At 44.0% G+C, this 16608-nt stretch overlaps 1 protein-coding gene across 1 annotated transcript in view; it reads left to right on the top strand.

The window, feature by feature from the left end:
• Positions 1-16608, top strand: part of SNX2 (sorting nexin 2) — a 53150-nt gene that overhangs the window by 19406 nt on the left and 17136 nt on the right. The window contains exons 3-7 of the mRNA XM_044275886.1: positions 5539-5702; positions 9355-9421; positions 9979-10022; positions 14632-14773; positions 16357-16435. Of these exons, the coding sequence (XP_044131821.1) occupies positions 5539-5702; positions 9355-9421; positions 9979-10022; positions 14632-14773; positions 16357-16435 (496 nt within the window). The remainder of the gene's footprint in view (positions 1-5538; positions 5703-9354; positions 9422-9978; positions 10023-14631; positions 14774-16356; positions 16436-16608) is intronic.

The following is a 16608-nucleotide window of genomic DNA, read 5'->3' as shown; positions in this document are numbered from 1 at the left end:
ACTCTCGTAGACACTACTTTGCCCTCAGTTACTTAGTAATCTTCAGTTCTTACTAGTGCCCGGTTTACATTTTTACTTGCATACCAAAGGGCAGTACTTGCGGTTGAGAGATCTGACACTTCTTGTCGCTGGGGTCTGAGCAGTTTGCACTTTAGGCTTGTATTAGACCAGCAGATGTCTTGCAGATGACTATTATGGATCGAAGATCTTAAGCGCTTATTATATAGAGCGATGTACGTTCGTACTTTTGCTCGTTAACCGTTCGCTACAAAGTACCACGCCTCTGTGTGATCTGTAAGAGACTAGAATGGATCTGTAACTGAGGAACCATCATTTTTTATTTTTTTTTGCAGAATGACATCACGATCGGCAAGAAACGAGCAATTCCTTGCTCATTGTTTAATTGCTCATACTTATTACGGTACATCTCACGAGGCTGGTTCTATTTTGTCCGCATTCGCTACGTTCGGTACAATATTCACTCCGTCTAATATAAGCCTAAGTGTAATAAATCTGTTGTGCCCCATTATATATTCATTATATCTTTACCCTCTTTGTGTGTTGTGAGTTGCCGAGCTTGAATTCAGCAGTAAATAATGCAGTTAATCCAATTTACGGTATATTTGCTTTTGGTAAAGTGAACAGAGAAAGAAACGAATCCTAGATTTGTCATTAGTCCTAATTGTTTTGGCTTTTTCCCATCTTATCTCGTTTGGCCTTTTCATACACCCCCTTTTATCTCGCTTTCGAGATCAAGAACTTCTTTAACCATGACTGTGCACGTTACTAATGCAGCATGCACAAGTCCAGGATTTTTTCTTTAAAGGGTTTCTGTCACAAGAAATGCATAAATTAACTGGCCGACATAAATTAACTGGCCAGGGAGTTATTCTGATTGCCTAATTGGAGTCGGGAAGGAATTTTTAATTCCCCTAAAGTGGGGAAAATTGGCTTCTACTTCACAGTTTTTTTTTTTTTTTTGCCTTCCTCTGGATCAACTTGCAGGATAACGGGCCAAACTGGATGGACAGATGTATTTTTTTCGGCCTTATGTACTATGTTACTATGACATTACCAATGTGCTAATGACAGCTGAACCTAACTAGCCTATTCCTAGTTTAATCCATACCCTCTGGGGAGGGGGGCGGCTCCGTTCTCCCACCTCTGTCACCTCCCTCCAAGTCTTGATTGACAGGGCCAGGTAGCGTTCGCATCCACCTGCCGGCCCTGAGTGCATGTTAAATCTCGCGCCTGCGCCGTGCCGTTCAGTATTCAGCGCAGTAAGGAAGTTAGCAGCCAGTGAGCGTCCTTCCTTCACTATGCCTGCGCCGAATACTGAACAGCACCGCCCAGGCGTGAGATTTAACATGCACTCAGGGCCGGCAGGAGGATGTGGACTCTGCCTGGACCTGTCAATCAAGACTTAGAGAGAGGGGGGAGAACGGAGCCCCCCCTGCTCCCAGAGGCTAATTGTCATATTATAAAAGTTACATTTATGGAGTAACGGGGACATGGATAAAACTAGGAATAGGCTAGTTAGCTTCAGCTGTCAGTAGCACATCGCTAATGTCAGCCAGGTTAATTTATGTATTTCTGGTGACAGATACCCTTTCATTCCCCTCCCTCTTGGCTCAAGGCTGTCTTAACTGCACTTCCGGTCCTCAACTTCTGCAAACGCAGATGCCAGGCATTTGCTGCAGTGGTGCACTGGCACCTCTGGCTGAGGGCATTTTAGCCAAAAATCTTGGCTAACCCTCATCAGGCTGGATAAGGGGAGCAGGTTATAGAAGGATAGGCTGATCACAAGCGCATATCTACAGCTCATACTGTATGGGTGTCAGTCAGAGAGGGTGCCACCACCTTCACTTACTGCATGCTGTAAATACAACATGGGTGAGGATTTATTATAGTTCTGTAAAGGGAATCTTTCACCTCCACTCTGGACTATTACCTGTAGCAATACATGAATAGTACGGCACACGAGGAGACCAGATCTGTTTATTTGCCTACTGTTCACCGTTCCCCCGCTGTCAGCACTGAAAGCTGTGCCGTGCTAACAGTGGGGAGGACTCCTGTGCGCATGCACAGCAGTACCTACAATGTATTTCGGCACAGCTTTAATTGCTGATAGTAGAGCAATGGGGGGAGGGAGCCAGTAGGAAAGTAAAATATAGTAATCTTATCTGCGCTTATGTATTACTGCAGATAATAGTCAAAGGATGTGGGGGCAGAATCCCTTAAAATACCTTTTTAAATCACTGGTGCCATCACAGTTTAATTCCACAGTCAGTGTTTGGTCAGTGATTTCCATCAGTGATTGTCAGCCAAAACCAGAAGTGGAGTCTACAGAGATCAGGTATAATGGAAAGATCTGCACCTCTTCTGTGTTTAGACCAGCGCCTGGTCTTGGCTCAATCACTGACTGTGTGAAAGCTGCCTTACTGTATACCACTATCCACCCTTAGGGCCCATTCACACGACCGTATGATAGCCGTACCCATGTTGCGGACCACAAACAACGGGTCTGCAATACACGGGCACTGTGCTGTGGTGCAGACCCATTGGCTTCTGAGTGAGTGTTTTCATGGGCTTCCGGGTCCGCACCGCAAAAGATAGAACATGTCCTGTCTTTTGCCGTATCCTGCAGAGTTTATACTGCCAGTGCCCACATTTTGCGGGCCACTATTTGCGGCCCACAACACAGCCTTGCGACAAAACGATGGTGTGAATGGACCCTTAATAAAAGGAGATAAAATAATGACTGGAGTATAGTCTGCATATTTATAACCAGAGCTAGATGAGCGTACAAGACTGCTGGTGAAACCTGCTAATTACTAGTTTGGGTCTATCTCCATGAACATACTTTTACCTGTAAGACACCGACCTTTCCATGGTCCCTGCCATGTAAAAGTAACTGCACAATATAATGCATATGAATAGACTAGTAATATTAGCAGCTCTGTCCAGGTTTAGCAGTGAAGATTGGCTATTCCAATTGAAAGGCTGGAGGTACAGTGCCTTAAAGTTTTCATACGCCTTGAACTTTTCCACATTTTTTTTTTTTTCACTTTACATTCACAAACTTGAATGTATTTTATTGGGATGTTATGTGATAGACCAACACAAAGAAGCAAGTATTTGTGAAGTGAAAAGAAAATGATACATGGTTTTCAAAATGTTTAATAAATAAAAATCTGAAAAGGGTGGTGAGCATTTGTATTCAGACCCCTGTACTCTGATACCTCTAAATAAAATCCAGTGTGACCAATTTTCTTCAGAAGTCACCTAATTAGTAAATAGAGTCCGCCTGTGTGTCATTTCTTCTCGGTAGAACTCCAGCTGTTCTGTGAAGGCCTCAAAGGTTTGTTAGGGATCAATAGTGATCAAACAGCATTATGAAAACCAAGCAACACACCAGACAGGTCAGGGATAAAGTTGTGGAGAACTGTAAAGCAGGGTTAGGTTAAAAAAAATATATATATATATATAGAAAATGGAATGAGAGCGCTAATTGGAGAACCAGCCAAGAGGCCCATGGTCACTCTGGAGGAGCTGCAGAGGTCAACAGCTCAGGTGGGAGAATCTGTTCACAAGACAACTATAAGGCTAGGGCTACACAGCGATATGTGTCGCGTGACAAAATGGTGTCTCACTTCAACATGCTGCAACTGTGACTCAACAGCCTCTCAAAAATCCAACTGGGATGGATTTTTTGTGACTGTCGTGTCGCAGTTGCAGCATGTCTCAGTGCAACACTATTGACTATCATTATAAAAAAAAAAATGTTGTGCAACTTTTCTGCGACCAGAAGTCACCTAACAAATGTCGCCATGTAGCCCTAGCCTTAGGCCTCATGCACACGACCGTTGTTTTGGTCCACATCTGAGCCGCAGTTTTTGAGGCTTAGATGCGGACCCATTCACTTCAATGGGGCTGCAAAAGGTGCGGACAGCACACTGTGTGCTGTCCGCATCCGTTGCTCCGTTCTTGTCTGTTTTGCGGACAAGAATAGGCAGTTTGATCAATGGCTGTCCGTGGCGTTCCGCAAATTGCTGACCGCAAAACACACAACGGTCGTGTGCATGAGGCCTTAGTCAAATCTGGCCTTTTATGGAAGAGTGGCAAAAAGAAAGCAATTTGACTTATGATACAGATTTTTCATCAAATTGTTGCCCATTTATATGTGGAAGATGTGCTTAGAAGGGACACCTAAACATCCAAAGTACCCAAAAGAAAAATCCCAGCAGTTCCTGTATTAATCACCTTCTCTTCTTTCATCCCATTTATCTAATATGACCTTGAAAACAGAGAAATATGACAATCCGTGTGGACAAGATTATCTCTTTAAAAGATAGAGATTTTCTGGGACTTTCAAATTAATGTCCTATTTCTAGGATGGCCCAACAATATTAGTTAGAGGGGATGTGAGTATCAGCACCCCTGCTAATCGGCTGATTGAAGGGGCTGCGGCAGTCAGGCCAGTGTTGCTTCCTCAAAAACACAAATGCAATCGCACACTGCAACCAGCACTCTGCCCTGCCTCTATGCTGGATGTTGAATAAGGCATTGGTGTACATATTGGCCAAAGCGTAATAAGCCACTCACCACGTCAAGGTTGCCTTCATGTGTGGTCCCTAACACTAGTTCCTACCTGTTATGGGCCATGACAGCCACACAAAGTCCAAGGAGTGCAGGTACAGCATGCACGCCAAGCACATTCTGCTTTTAACCCTGTCTGGTGCCATTACAGCTTTCATCGGATCCAGGGATGCAAGTACCAACATGCATGCTGAGCCCACTATATGCTTCTCCTGGAGCCAAATGGCTACTGGTAGGCGCTATATAAGTAGACTCAGTTTTATACTGACTTTAAAACCAGCATCCAGGGCAGACTAACTGGTCAGGTGTGCATGACTGCTTGGAGATCGCCACGCCTCCAATATATACTACAAAGAAAAAAATGTGGGGGGTTCAGCCCCAGTCATGGCCCATAACAGGTAGGAACTAGTGTTAGGGACCACACATGAAGGCAACCTTGACGTGGTGAGTGGCTTATTACGCTTTGGCCAATATGTACACCAATGCCTTATTCAACATCCAGCATAGAGGCAGGGCAGAGTGCTGGTTGCAGTGTGCGATTGCATTTGTGTTTTTGCGTTTATCTGTATTTCGCCATAGCAATGTGCACCTGCATACAGGGTTGTGTGGGCTGGGGGGGCGGGGGGGGAGGAAGACATGTTCATACAATCCAATTACCATTGAAGGATCTTGAAAAATTGGTCATCATAGTGAGTGAAGAACATTTCCTATACCAGCCTAAGAAAAAGTTGCTTCCGAAATGCATACAAACGATAAAAAATTATCTCAGTGGCTTTTGATTGGTCTTGAAAGATCGCATGACTTCATTTCTTGTTTGCTGATAACTAATTTGCATCCTCAGCTTTGTCCTAGTGAGCTTACTGGTTGGACCTATTTTAAGAATTTTTGTATTTGTACTTGCAAGCTTTGTTAAATAGACTGCGTGTTCTTTTCTTCCAGAAGCTACAGATGAAGTTTCGCTGGATAGTCCAGAGAGGGACCTCATCCTTTCCTCAGAGCCCAGTCCCGCCATCACTCCTGTAACCCCCACGTCACTCATTGCCCCACGGATGGAGGCCATCAATATTTCGCCTCCTGTTATTTATGACCGTTCTAGGGATGAGGTAAGTCCAGCCCTTATCATTATATAGTCCTGTGTTCTCCTGCATTCAGTAGCGTTACATGGAGCTGTCCAGTCCGGTGATGCAAACAAGATGTAAGAGGCCCAGCTAGTCACAAGTTAGGCCTAGTTCACATGTCGATGGTTGGTCAGTTATTTGCTTCTATCCAAAACATGGAGTGTAGCCTACACAGAGATAAGGTATAATGGGATGTCCTGCTTTTGGGTCACAATCACTGATGGAAATATCCGATCAAGCATTGATGTGTGCACTAGGCCTTACAGGTGATGGCTGGACGTGCTTGGCTCTGCATTGTAAATGAACTGTATGACCATACGTATGGATAGTTCAGTAACGTTGCTGTCAGGATTAAAATTGAACAGGGAAATTGAAGGCATATGTAACTTCTTAAAGGGGTTGTCCAGTCTGAACATTTATGGCATATTGCTAGGATATGCCACAAATTTCGTATAGGTGCGAGTCCCACCTCTGGACCCTGCCACTATCTACCGAATGGAGAGCAAGCCGCACATATGTGGCCACCCTCCATTCAGCGCTATGGGAGTTACTAAAATAGCAAAGCATTGGCTCGGCTATTTCCATCAGTCAGTATATAGAGTGGTGAATGGAGAGGTGGCCATACTTGTCAGTCTTGATTTCCATTCATTGCTATCAGACTTAGAAAATAGTCTAACGAGCGTACTCGGCTAATGTTTGAAAGTCCCATAGCAGTGAATGGAGAGGATGAGGCAACTCCTTAAAGGCTGGTTTAACATATATCGGTTTTGTCTAGTCTGTAGTCTGAACTGAACACAGCTGATGAGAATTTGGCTATCCGTTGCTCTATCCAGCTCACCATAGATTCAAATGTCGCCAGATCTGGTACCGCATAGGATCGAAAAAAGCTGCAAGTAAGGCTTTTTGATCCTGCACAATCATTCTGGAGGGAAACTGCACTAGGCTTCTGCAGAAATGTGAACACACCCTTAGGCCTCTTTCACACGAGTGTCGCATGTGAGGGCCGGGTAGGATGCGGGTGCATCGCGGGAAAATCATGCGATTTTTATTTATTTTATATTTATTTATTTTTGCCTGCGAGTGGGGTTCTTCAGTTTTTCCCGCGCGAGTGCAATGCACTTTGAACGCGCGTGAGAAACTGAATTGGTACCCAGACTCGAACCCGGACTTCGTCACTGCAGTTCGGCTTTGGGTTAGGGGTTCTGTAAATTTTAATATTTTCCCTTTTAACATGGTTAGAAGGAAAAATAATAGCATTCTTAATAAAGAATGCTTAGTAAAATGTCGTTTGAGGGGTTAAAAAAAATTAACTTGCCTGTTCCAATTGATCGCGCAGCCGGCATCCTCTTGCTTCTTCTTTCAGGACCTGCAAAACGACCTTTGAATTGCGCTCACCACATAGAAGATCCTTCTAGCTTCATTCAGCAGGACCTGCGCTGATGTTACCGCGCTCACCACGTGGTGAGTGCGATTACATCACCAAAGGTCCTTTGGCAGGTCCTGAAAGAAAAAGGAGATGATGCCGGCTGTGCGATCAACTGGAACAGGTAAGTACAATTTTTTTTTTTTTTTTTTTTTTAACACCTCAATCTACAGTTTACTTAGCATTCTGTATTACGAATGCTATTATTTTCCCTTTATAACCATGTTTAAGTGAAAATAATACAGGGAATACACTTTAATGGGGTCCGGGGTTGCTTTCATCCCTATCCTCTCCTATCAACCATGCGTGAAAATCGCACCGCAATAAATTTTCACGCATACCCATTTATTTCTATAGGGCCTGCATTGCGTAAAAAATGCTAATTATAGAACCTGCTGCGATTTTCACGCAACGCACAAATGATGCGTGAAAATCACTGCTCATGTGCACAGCCCCATTGAAGTTAATAGGTCTGGATTCAGTGCGGGTGCAATGCGCTCACCTCACGCATTGCACCCACGTGGAATTCTCGCCTGTGTAAAAGGGGCCTTACTTTGATACAGAATGGGTCAGAAGATATTTAAAATTGTTTGAGGTAGAGTTGGGCGTCACTCAATACCAGGCATCAAATAGACAAAATTGGAGAGAGTAGTGTCTGAAAATTATTTATATGTCACACTTTGAATATTACAACATGTTGCATAAAACCATACAATAAAACACAGAAAAATCACACACGTAGAACTCCTTAAAATCGCGGGACTAAGTCTCTAAGGCCCAAATGTGTCTACTGATATCGAATGTCTTCAGTAGTTTGAGTTCAGAAGTACATATGGTGATCACCTAGGTGGAGGTAAAGAGTTAATATTATTTGTGAAAATCACAGGGGTACTTTACCACTCCTATGGACCGCTTGTCCTTCGAAGTGCGGTTGCTCTGTTGTGAGCTGTAAGGACCTGTGGATCCGATCTTGTCTGTAGAAATCCCCCGTATTGCTGGATGTTTGGTGCGGATCCGTCATGGATCCGCATCAATAATGCAAACGCTTGTATCCGTTCATAACGCATCAGTCTGCATTATTCATAAATAAATAAAAAGTCTAAGTCAAAACGGATCCGTCTTGACTTGAATTGAAAGTCAATGGGGGACGGATCTGTTTTCAATTGCACCATATTGTGTCAGTGCAAAACAGATCCGTCTCCATTGACTTGCATTGTAAGTCAAGACTGATCAGTTTGGCTCCGTATCGTCAGACGAACATCAAAACGCTGCAAGCTGCGTTTTAGTGAGTCTAAAAAACGCAACGGAGACCAAACGCTGCCAAATTGATGCATTCTGAACGGATCCTTATCCATTCAGAATACATTGGGGCTGAACTGATCTGTTTTGGGCCGCTTGTGAGAGCCCTGAAACGGATCTCTCAAGCGGGACCCAGAAACGCCAGTGTGAAAGTAGCCTCAATTACAAGTTTGCCACAAAACTATATAGGGGGTCATTTATCAAGCTGAAATACACCTAAATTAGGGATATTTCAGGCGCAGATTGAGGCACAACTAACCGCCATAACTAATCTGCGACTTCTCCCTGTTCATGCCAAGTGGGTGGGTAAAGGAAAGGGCTGGCAGGCCCGTGTCATTTACCATTTTCTATGCCTGTTTCAGGTGTAGTAAAAGGTCTAAATGCAAGATGGCTCTGAAGCTGTCTTACATTTAGAAGCGGCGCTGGATGCACCGAAGGTATGAAAAGGCCTGCACCTCTTTATAACTTCGGCAATCCACCACCAGCGACGGGGCTTTATTAAGACTGGCGTCCTAAATGCCGGTCTTAATAAATGTGCCCCTTTATCTGTATATGTGTCCTCGGCTCCTCCTGCTCATGGTGACAGGTTCTCTTTAAGGTGCTTATGTACTGTACACCGTTCTGGGGTCATTTACTGATTGTGTAGTGTGTTTTCTGCTATCGTGCCTCCTTTTTCTGCATTAGAGGATAGGAGCAGGAACTCCTGGCGCGGCAGTGAGGTCCCGAGTGATAGGAGCCAAGCCTGGGTAGCTCTGCTTATCTCTCTAATTGACCGATCATATAAATTATACATCAAGAAATAACATTCATATTATGTAAATGTGTTTTTTTAATGATGACTATTATTCTATTTCTACAGTAGTCATTTGATTATTTATAAATGAAAATTCTAATGTAATTCTGTGTTATCCACAGATTGAGGAGGAAGCAAATGGAGATTACTTCGATATAGAAATAGGTGTCTCCGACCCAGAGAAAATTGGTAAGTACGAGCTCTTATTATGGATGAATGGTCAGTGACTGTTACTTACTATATGTTTCATGGTTTGATTCTGTTATATATTTGTTTGTTCTCCTTTTAAAGGAGTTGTCTAGTACTTAGAGATTGATGAACTATCCTCAGGATACGTCATCAGTATCAGATAAGTGGGGGTCCACCACTTATTTAGCTGTTTCAAGTAGCCATCAGCACTGGAAGCTATACAGTGAACGGAGCTGGAAGCAGAAGGTTCCTTCTACTATGGTGGCCATCCTGGGGTACTGCAGCTCGGCTCTAATTCAGATGAATGGGGCTGAGCTGCAGTATGCTGGTGCGGACAGAGCCTTCTGTCCACTGTATAGTCTCCAACCCCAGTGACTGCCCAAACCGCTGATCGGTGGGATATCTAAGTACTGAAAAACCCCCTCAGAGGAGAACCCACTAATATGATAGTTGAATTAAACCATGAAGTATTTTATTTCCCGAATCAGATGAGTATGAAATATAAAGGAATTACACCTTGTTGGGCAACAAATAATGAGATTTTCTTTGTATTTTAGGCGATGGGATGAATGCTTACATGGCCTACAGAGTAACAACAAAGGTTAGTTCTCTTATGATACTAAGGGTAGACGTTCAGTAAATATATACAGTAAAATCCCTGTAAGCCAGAAAATGTGATTGCACTAAACTGGAATATAATAGAAGGAGCCAATTAGATCTGATCTGGAGATGAGTCAAGTTAGCAAAAAATGTCATTTCGCTGCTTCACCGAAGTTGACAAAGAAATTTGATTTGTTACAAATTATTTTGTCACGAATCGCATTCCATTGTATGTGGTGGGTGCAATGTTGGGGGAACGGCGATTGCTCCGTCCCCTGACATTGAACCCATCAGATGTCGTGTTTTGGCATCTGACAGTCACATTGAGGCCTTTCAGAGGTTAAAAACAAAAAAATGCATGCTCACCTTATCCATTTGCTCTCGGCGAGGACCTCACCGCATCCGGCCACCGTGATGTTCTCAGTCATTCTTCCCTCATATTCTATTCATTATCGGGAGCACGTCCCTGATTACACAGGCTGATGCTTACTGAATGTGGGAGGAACGATTACTACTGCAGTCATTCTTCCCTCCTTCTCTTCTATTCATTATCGGGAACACTTGTCCCTGGTTACACAGGCTGATGCTTACTGAATGTGGGAGGAACGATTACTACCGCAGTCATTCTTCCCTCCTTCTCTTCTATTCATTATAGGGAGCACGTCCCTGGTTACACAGGCTGATGCTTACTGAATGTAGGAGGAACGATTACTACCGCAGTCATTCTTCCCTCCTTCTCTTCTATTCATTATAGGGAGCATGTCCCTGATTACACAGGCCGATGTGCTGCCGATAATTGGGCATCTTTCATTCTGACTGCTCAATTACAGAAACCAATTATCGGGAACACTTGTTCCTGATAATTTATCATGCAGTTTAATAGGGGCTTACCACAAAAGTCTTATTCATGCATGAAAAGGGCAGAGCTCACCATGCATAGCCTGATGGGGGCACTCCAGTGTTGGTTCTCATGTAAGGAGAATGCTATTTTCTGTCATTACCAGAGGCCTATTATCCTGCGAGTCAGTTGTCATGGTCTCCCTGCTTGTCTGCACATCCCTGCTTGTCTGCACATTCAGCCACATTATGGTTGGGTAACACCGCAGCACATTGAGGGAATTTATTAGCCCACGTACGTAGTGAATTTACGCTAGTGACTTTTTTTTTTTTTTCTTTTTCTTTTTTAAAGAGGGGACAAGGCCTAAGTAGCTTGACAGATTTAACAATACTCGCACCAGAAAGCTGATGTATATTACACCAGAAATCTATGCAATCTTCCTGGCACAGGGACATCCCTTGATGCACCAGCATTATTAAAATGGTGCCTTGTAATAATGTTGGCAGATCTTGTGCCAGCCAGCAGATTTGTTTTAACTATGACTGGCGTAAGATTAATGACTGCATTGTGTCTCACAGCTGGTTGTATGACTATGGTATAAAGAGCAGCACATGGTCTGAGCTGGGGTCCGTCAGCTCAAGTACTTTGTATAGCTTAGATACACCTTCTTCTGTAAATGTAAGATTTTTGGCAAATACATTTTGTACAAAATTATTTGGGCACTTCTGCCACACGTCAAGGCGATCTCTACAAGACGGGAACCTAACACTAAATGCTACCTGTTATGTGCCATAACGGCCACCATACATTTCAGGGAGTGCAGGTTGCACATGCATGCTGGGTCCACTCTGCTTTTTATAATTTTTGGTGCCAAAATGGCCTCTTAAATTTAGGGGATGCTGGGTCCACTCTACACCTCTCCTGGTGCCAGACGGCTTCCAATGAATGCAATGAGAGTCCACTCTATACCTCACCTGGTACCAAAAGGCTTCCAGTGAGTGCAGGAAGAACAGGCTACAGCTTTAGGCTGCATTCACACTCTTCAGAGTGTAGGAGCGCACGGCGTCATTGGTTGCTATGACGCCGTGTGCTTCCTGCTGCCGCCACAGTACAGTGATAGACTGGTATGATCTATACCATTGTATCACTGCTCTGCGGCGGCAGCAGGAAGCACACGGCGTCATAGCAACCGATGACTCCGTGCGCTCCTACACTCTGAAGAAATCCAGGCCGGTATCACACGGACCGTGTTCCACGGACGTGTGAATGCAGCCTTATACTCACACTAATTAAAATCAGCCTATGGGGCAGACAGGCTGATCGGGGGTGCAAGACTAAGTGGAGTCAGTCACACCTCCAGTACAAACTGCAGGGAGAAAAAAGGGTTAGTCAGATAAAAAGCAGAGTGGACCCAGCATGCATGTGGAACCTGCACTCCCTGAATTGTATGGTGGCCGTTATGGCACATAACAGGTAGCATTTAGTGTTGGGTTCCCGTCTTGTAGGGATCGCCTTGACGTTTGGCAGACTGTCCCAAATAATTTTGTACAAAATGTATTTGCCAAGAATCTCAAATTTGCACAATTAGGCTACTTTCACACTTGCTGCAGAGAGATCCGGCAAGCAGTTCCGTCGCCGGAACTGCCTGCCGGATCAGGCCAAAATGTATGGTAACTGAGGGCTCTTTCACACTTGCGTTGTTCTGTTCCGGCATAGAGTTCCGTCGTTGGGGCTCTATGCCGGAAAAATCATGATCAGGATTATCCCAATGCATTCTGAATGAAGAGAAATCCGTTCAGGATGCATCAGGATGTCTTCAGTTCAGGACCGGAACGTTTTTTGGCCGGAGAAAATACCGCAGCATGCTGCGCTTTTTGCTCCGGCCGAAAATCCTGAACACTTGCCGCAAGGCCGGATCCGGAATTAATGCCCATTGAAAGGCATTAATCCGGATCCGGCCTTAAGCTAAACGTTATTTCGGCGCATTACCGGATCTGACGTTTTAGCTTTTTCTGAATGGTTACCATGGCTGCCAGGACGCTAAAGTCCTGTTTGCCATGGTAAAGTGTAGTGGGGAGCAGTATACCTACCATCCGTGCGGCTCCCGGGGTGCTTCAGAGTGACGTCAGGGCGCCCCACGCGCATGGATGACGTGATCGCATGGATGACGTCATCCATGCGCATGCGGCACTCTGACATCATTCTGGAGCGCCCCGGGAGCCGCACGGACGGTAAGTATACTGCTCCCCACTACTACTATGGCAACCAGGACTTTAATAGCGTCCTGGCTGCCATAGTAACACTGAACGCATTTTGAAGACTGATCCGTCTTCAAATGCTTTCAGTTCACTTGCGGTGTTACGGATCCGGCAGGCAACTTCCAGCAATGGAAGTGCACGCCGGATCCTAACAACCCAAGTGTGAAAGAGGCCTGATGGCATTAGTAAGGGCTCTTTCACACTTGCGTTCTTTTCTTCCGGCATAGAGTTCCGTCGTCGGGGCTCTGTCGGAAGAATCCTGATCAGTTTTATCCTAATGCATTCTGAATGGAGAGAAATCCGTTCAGGATGCATCAGGATGTCTTCAGTTCCGGAACGGAACGATTTTTGGCCGGAGAAAATACTGCAGCATGCTGCACTTTTTGCTCAGGCCAAAAATCCTGAAGACTTGCCACAAGGCCGGATCCGGAATGAATGCCCATTGAAAGGGGCATGGGGCGCTCTGACGTCACTCTGGAGCGCCCCGGGAGCCGCGCGGACTGTAAGTATACCGCTCCCCGCTCCTAATATGGCAACCAGGACTTTTAATAGCGTCCTGGGTGCCATAGTAACACTGAAAGCATTTTGAAGACGGATCCGTCTTCAAATGCTTTCAGTACACTTAAGTTTTTACGGATCCGGCGTGTAATTCCGGCAAGTGGAGTACACGCCGTATCCGGACAACGCAAGTGTGAAAGAGGCCTAAGACTGATCAGGATCCTGATCAGTCTTAAAAATGCCTGATCAGTCTTAAAAATGCATTGAAATGCCGGATCAGTCTTTCTGGTGTCATCTGGCAAAACGGATCCGGCATTTATTTTTTCTCACTTTTTTTTCAGTCTTCGCATGCGCAGAACGGAAGGACAGATCCGGCATTCTGAATGCCGGATCCGGCACGAATACATTCCTATGGGAAAAAAATCAGGCATGTCTTCAGTTTTTTTTTCGCCGGAGATAAAGCCGTAGCATGCTGCGGGTTTTCTCTTTTGCCTGATCAGTCAAACGACTGAGCTGAAGACATCCTGATGCAAACTGAACGGATTACTCTCCATTTAGAATGCATGGGGATAAAACGGATCAGTTCTTTTCCACTATAGAGCCCATGTGACGGAACTCTATGCCGGAAAAGAAAAACGCTAGTGTGAAAGTACCCTAAGTGTATCATTAGCACCAGAATGCTTTCTATTACTATGGCATGATTGTACTTTATTTGTGTTTGCAGAGCGATGATGCATTGTTATTTTTCTTTGTGTTTCTAGCCATGGCGACGTGCACCTGCGCATTGGGAGGTGCTGACTGACCCCCTTTTTCTTTGCAGTTAGATACACCTTCTGGATTGCTGTAGCATGAGTAGTAGGGAGGGGACAAATAGGTTATATGCGCCCCCAGATCTAAGCTCCAGCAGCTCCTTTGGATTGCTGTATATGGCATGATTTGTCTAAATGTGAATTACAGATTTAATATTCTTTTTAGAGCAAAACAAGTCTAATAAAATCTACTTTTAACCCTCCTAGACGTCTCTGTCTATGTTCAACAAGAACGAGTTCTCTGTGAAGAGAAGGTTTAGCGATTTCCTTGGGCTTCATAGTAAATTAGCAACTAAATACATGCACTTTGGATATATTGTGCCTCCGGCTCCAGAGAAGAGCATTGTAGGTAAGACCTTGTAGAATGGCCTGTTTTGTATGGATATCGTGTGTTTGTTGTTTTTTTTTTTTTTTTTTTTTTTTTTAATTTTAAACCTCTGAGTGACTAATTGTAAGTAGAATTTCTGTAGAAATCTCATTTCTCTGCACACACAGGATGTGGATTGTAGGTCAAACAATGTATTGGGTTATGAAAAGCCAGTAACGGGCTTGTGTTTCACGATAGTCACTGGGAAGGAAAAGGAAGAAGCTGCAGGAAGCTGAGCGCTCGTGGTAGCATTGCTTTATTTACAGATCTGAATGGTGAGCGCAGATTTTATTTTCCTCCGGTAGTGGGGGGGAAATGATCTGCACTCCCCTCCTCCTCTATCTCAAAGCAATGCCAAAGGCTGCAATCAGACGTTGTGGCCACAACGTGTATTTTATTTTATTTTTCCTCGTTTTTTCGCAATGTGTGAACACGGCCTGATCCTGTAGCTTGACATCGATATTGCACTGTTCACTACAAAATGTTCCTTTCCTCAGAGGGCTTTTCTCATAAACAATATGCATAGTCACTGGAGTGCCAACCTTTGGGACCCCACTGATCAAGAGAATGTGGGTCCCTGAGTCCCGTGTGTAAGTGCACAGCGGTGAACATTCATGCATTCACTGTCTATGAGACTGCCGCGTACAGCACTTAGGATGGAGCGATGGTCACATTGCAGGAACTTTTCTTCCTGTTATCACGTCTTTTACTAAGCAGGTAAAATACTGTACATGCCCTCTGCGACTCAAATGTTTACCATCATCTGGATCAGAGTTTTTGGTCAATTTTAGTTCTGCGCAATGTGATATGTGGCATGTACGGTTTTGTGCATCTAAGGCCTCCTGCACACAAATGTTTTTTTTTTTTTTTTTCGTTTACGGGCCGTTTTTTTGCGTTCCGTATACAGAATCATTCATTTCAATGGTTCTGCAAAGAAAACAGAATGTACTCCGTATGCATTTAGTTTCCGTATTCCCGTTCCGTTGAAAGCTAGAACATGTCCTATTATTGCTCGCAAATCACATTCCGTGACTCCATTCAAGTCAATAGGTCCGCAAAAAAAAAACGGAACACATACGGAATGTACTCCGTATGTCTTCCATATCCATTTAGTTTTTGTGGAACGATCTATTGAAAATTTTATGCTCAGCCCAATTTCTTCTATGTAATTACTGTATATGCCATACGGAAAAAACGGAACGGAAGAGAAAAAAAAAAGGAACAACGGATCCATAAAAACGAACTGAAAAAGCAATACGGTCATGTGCAGGAGGGGGATATATGGGGATATATCTTTTTAGTTGAGAATGTATTTTTTGTGTATGTCAGAAATATAATAAATGTATTAGAAGTATAGCCTTCCTTACAGGTGTGAGCAGAAACAAGATTGCCCTGAATGATGCGACCATACTAAACCATGAGAACCGGCATTGCAGGCTGCGTAGGATTGTTTCACGCCCTGCCTTGTATACAGCTCTCTTCTATAGGAGCGCCTCGGCCCCTGCAGCAGAAGAGCCATGCAGATTTCAGTGTTCTTGATATTACAGTGGTTAATAATTTTACAGGCATGACTAAAGTTAAAGTGGGAAAAGAAGACTCCTCATCCAATGAATTTGTTGAAAAGAGAAGAGCTGCTTTGGAAAGGTAAATTATTATTATTTCATTATTATATCACTTTAATTATTGTTGTTTTACTCAAAATTTAGAAATTTGAAGAAACTTTATCTCCGTCTTGGACAAGTACATTTCAGTAGCTGCTGAAATACTGCCAGACAACCCCGTATATGTCATTGTAGCTGTTAGGCAATGCATCCCTT

This window comes from Bufo gargarizans, chromosome 1 (genome assembly GCF_014858855.1).
Source record: "Bufo gargarizans isolate SCDJY-AF-19 chromosome 1, ASM1485885v1, whole genome shotgun sequence".
Classification (NCBI taxonomy): Eukaryota; Metazoa; Chordata; class Amphibia; order Anura; family Bufonidae; genus Bufo; species Bufo gargarizans.
The sequence above is the reverse complement of the archived record's forward strand: the minus strand, read 5'-3'. Positions and strand labels throughout refer to the sequence as shown.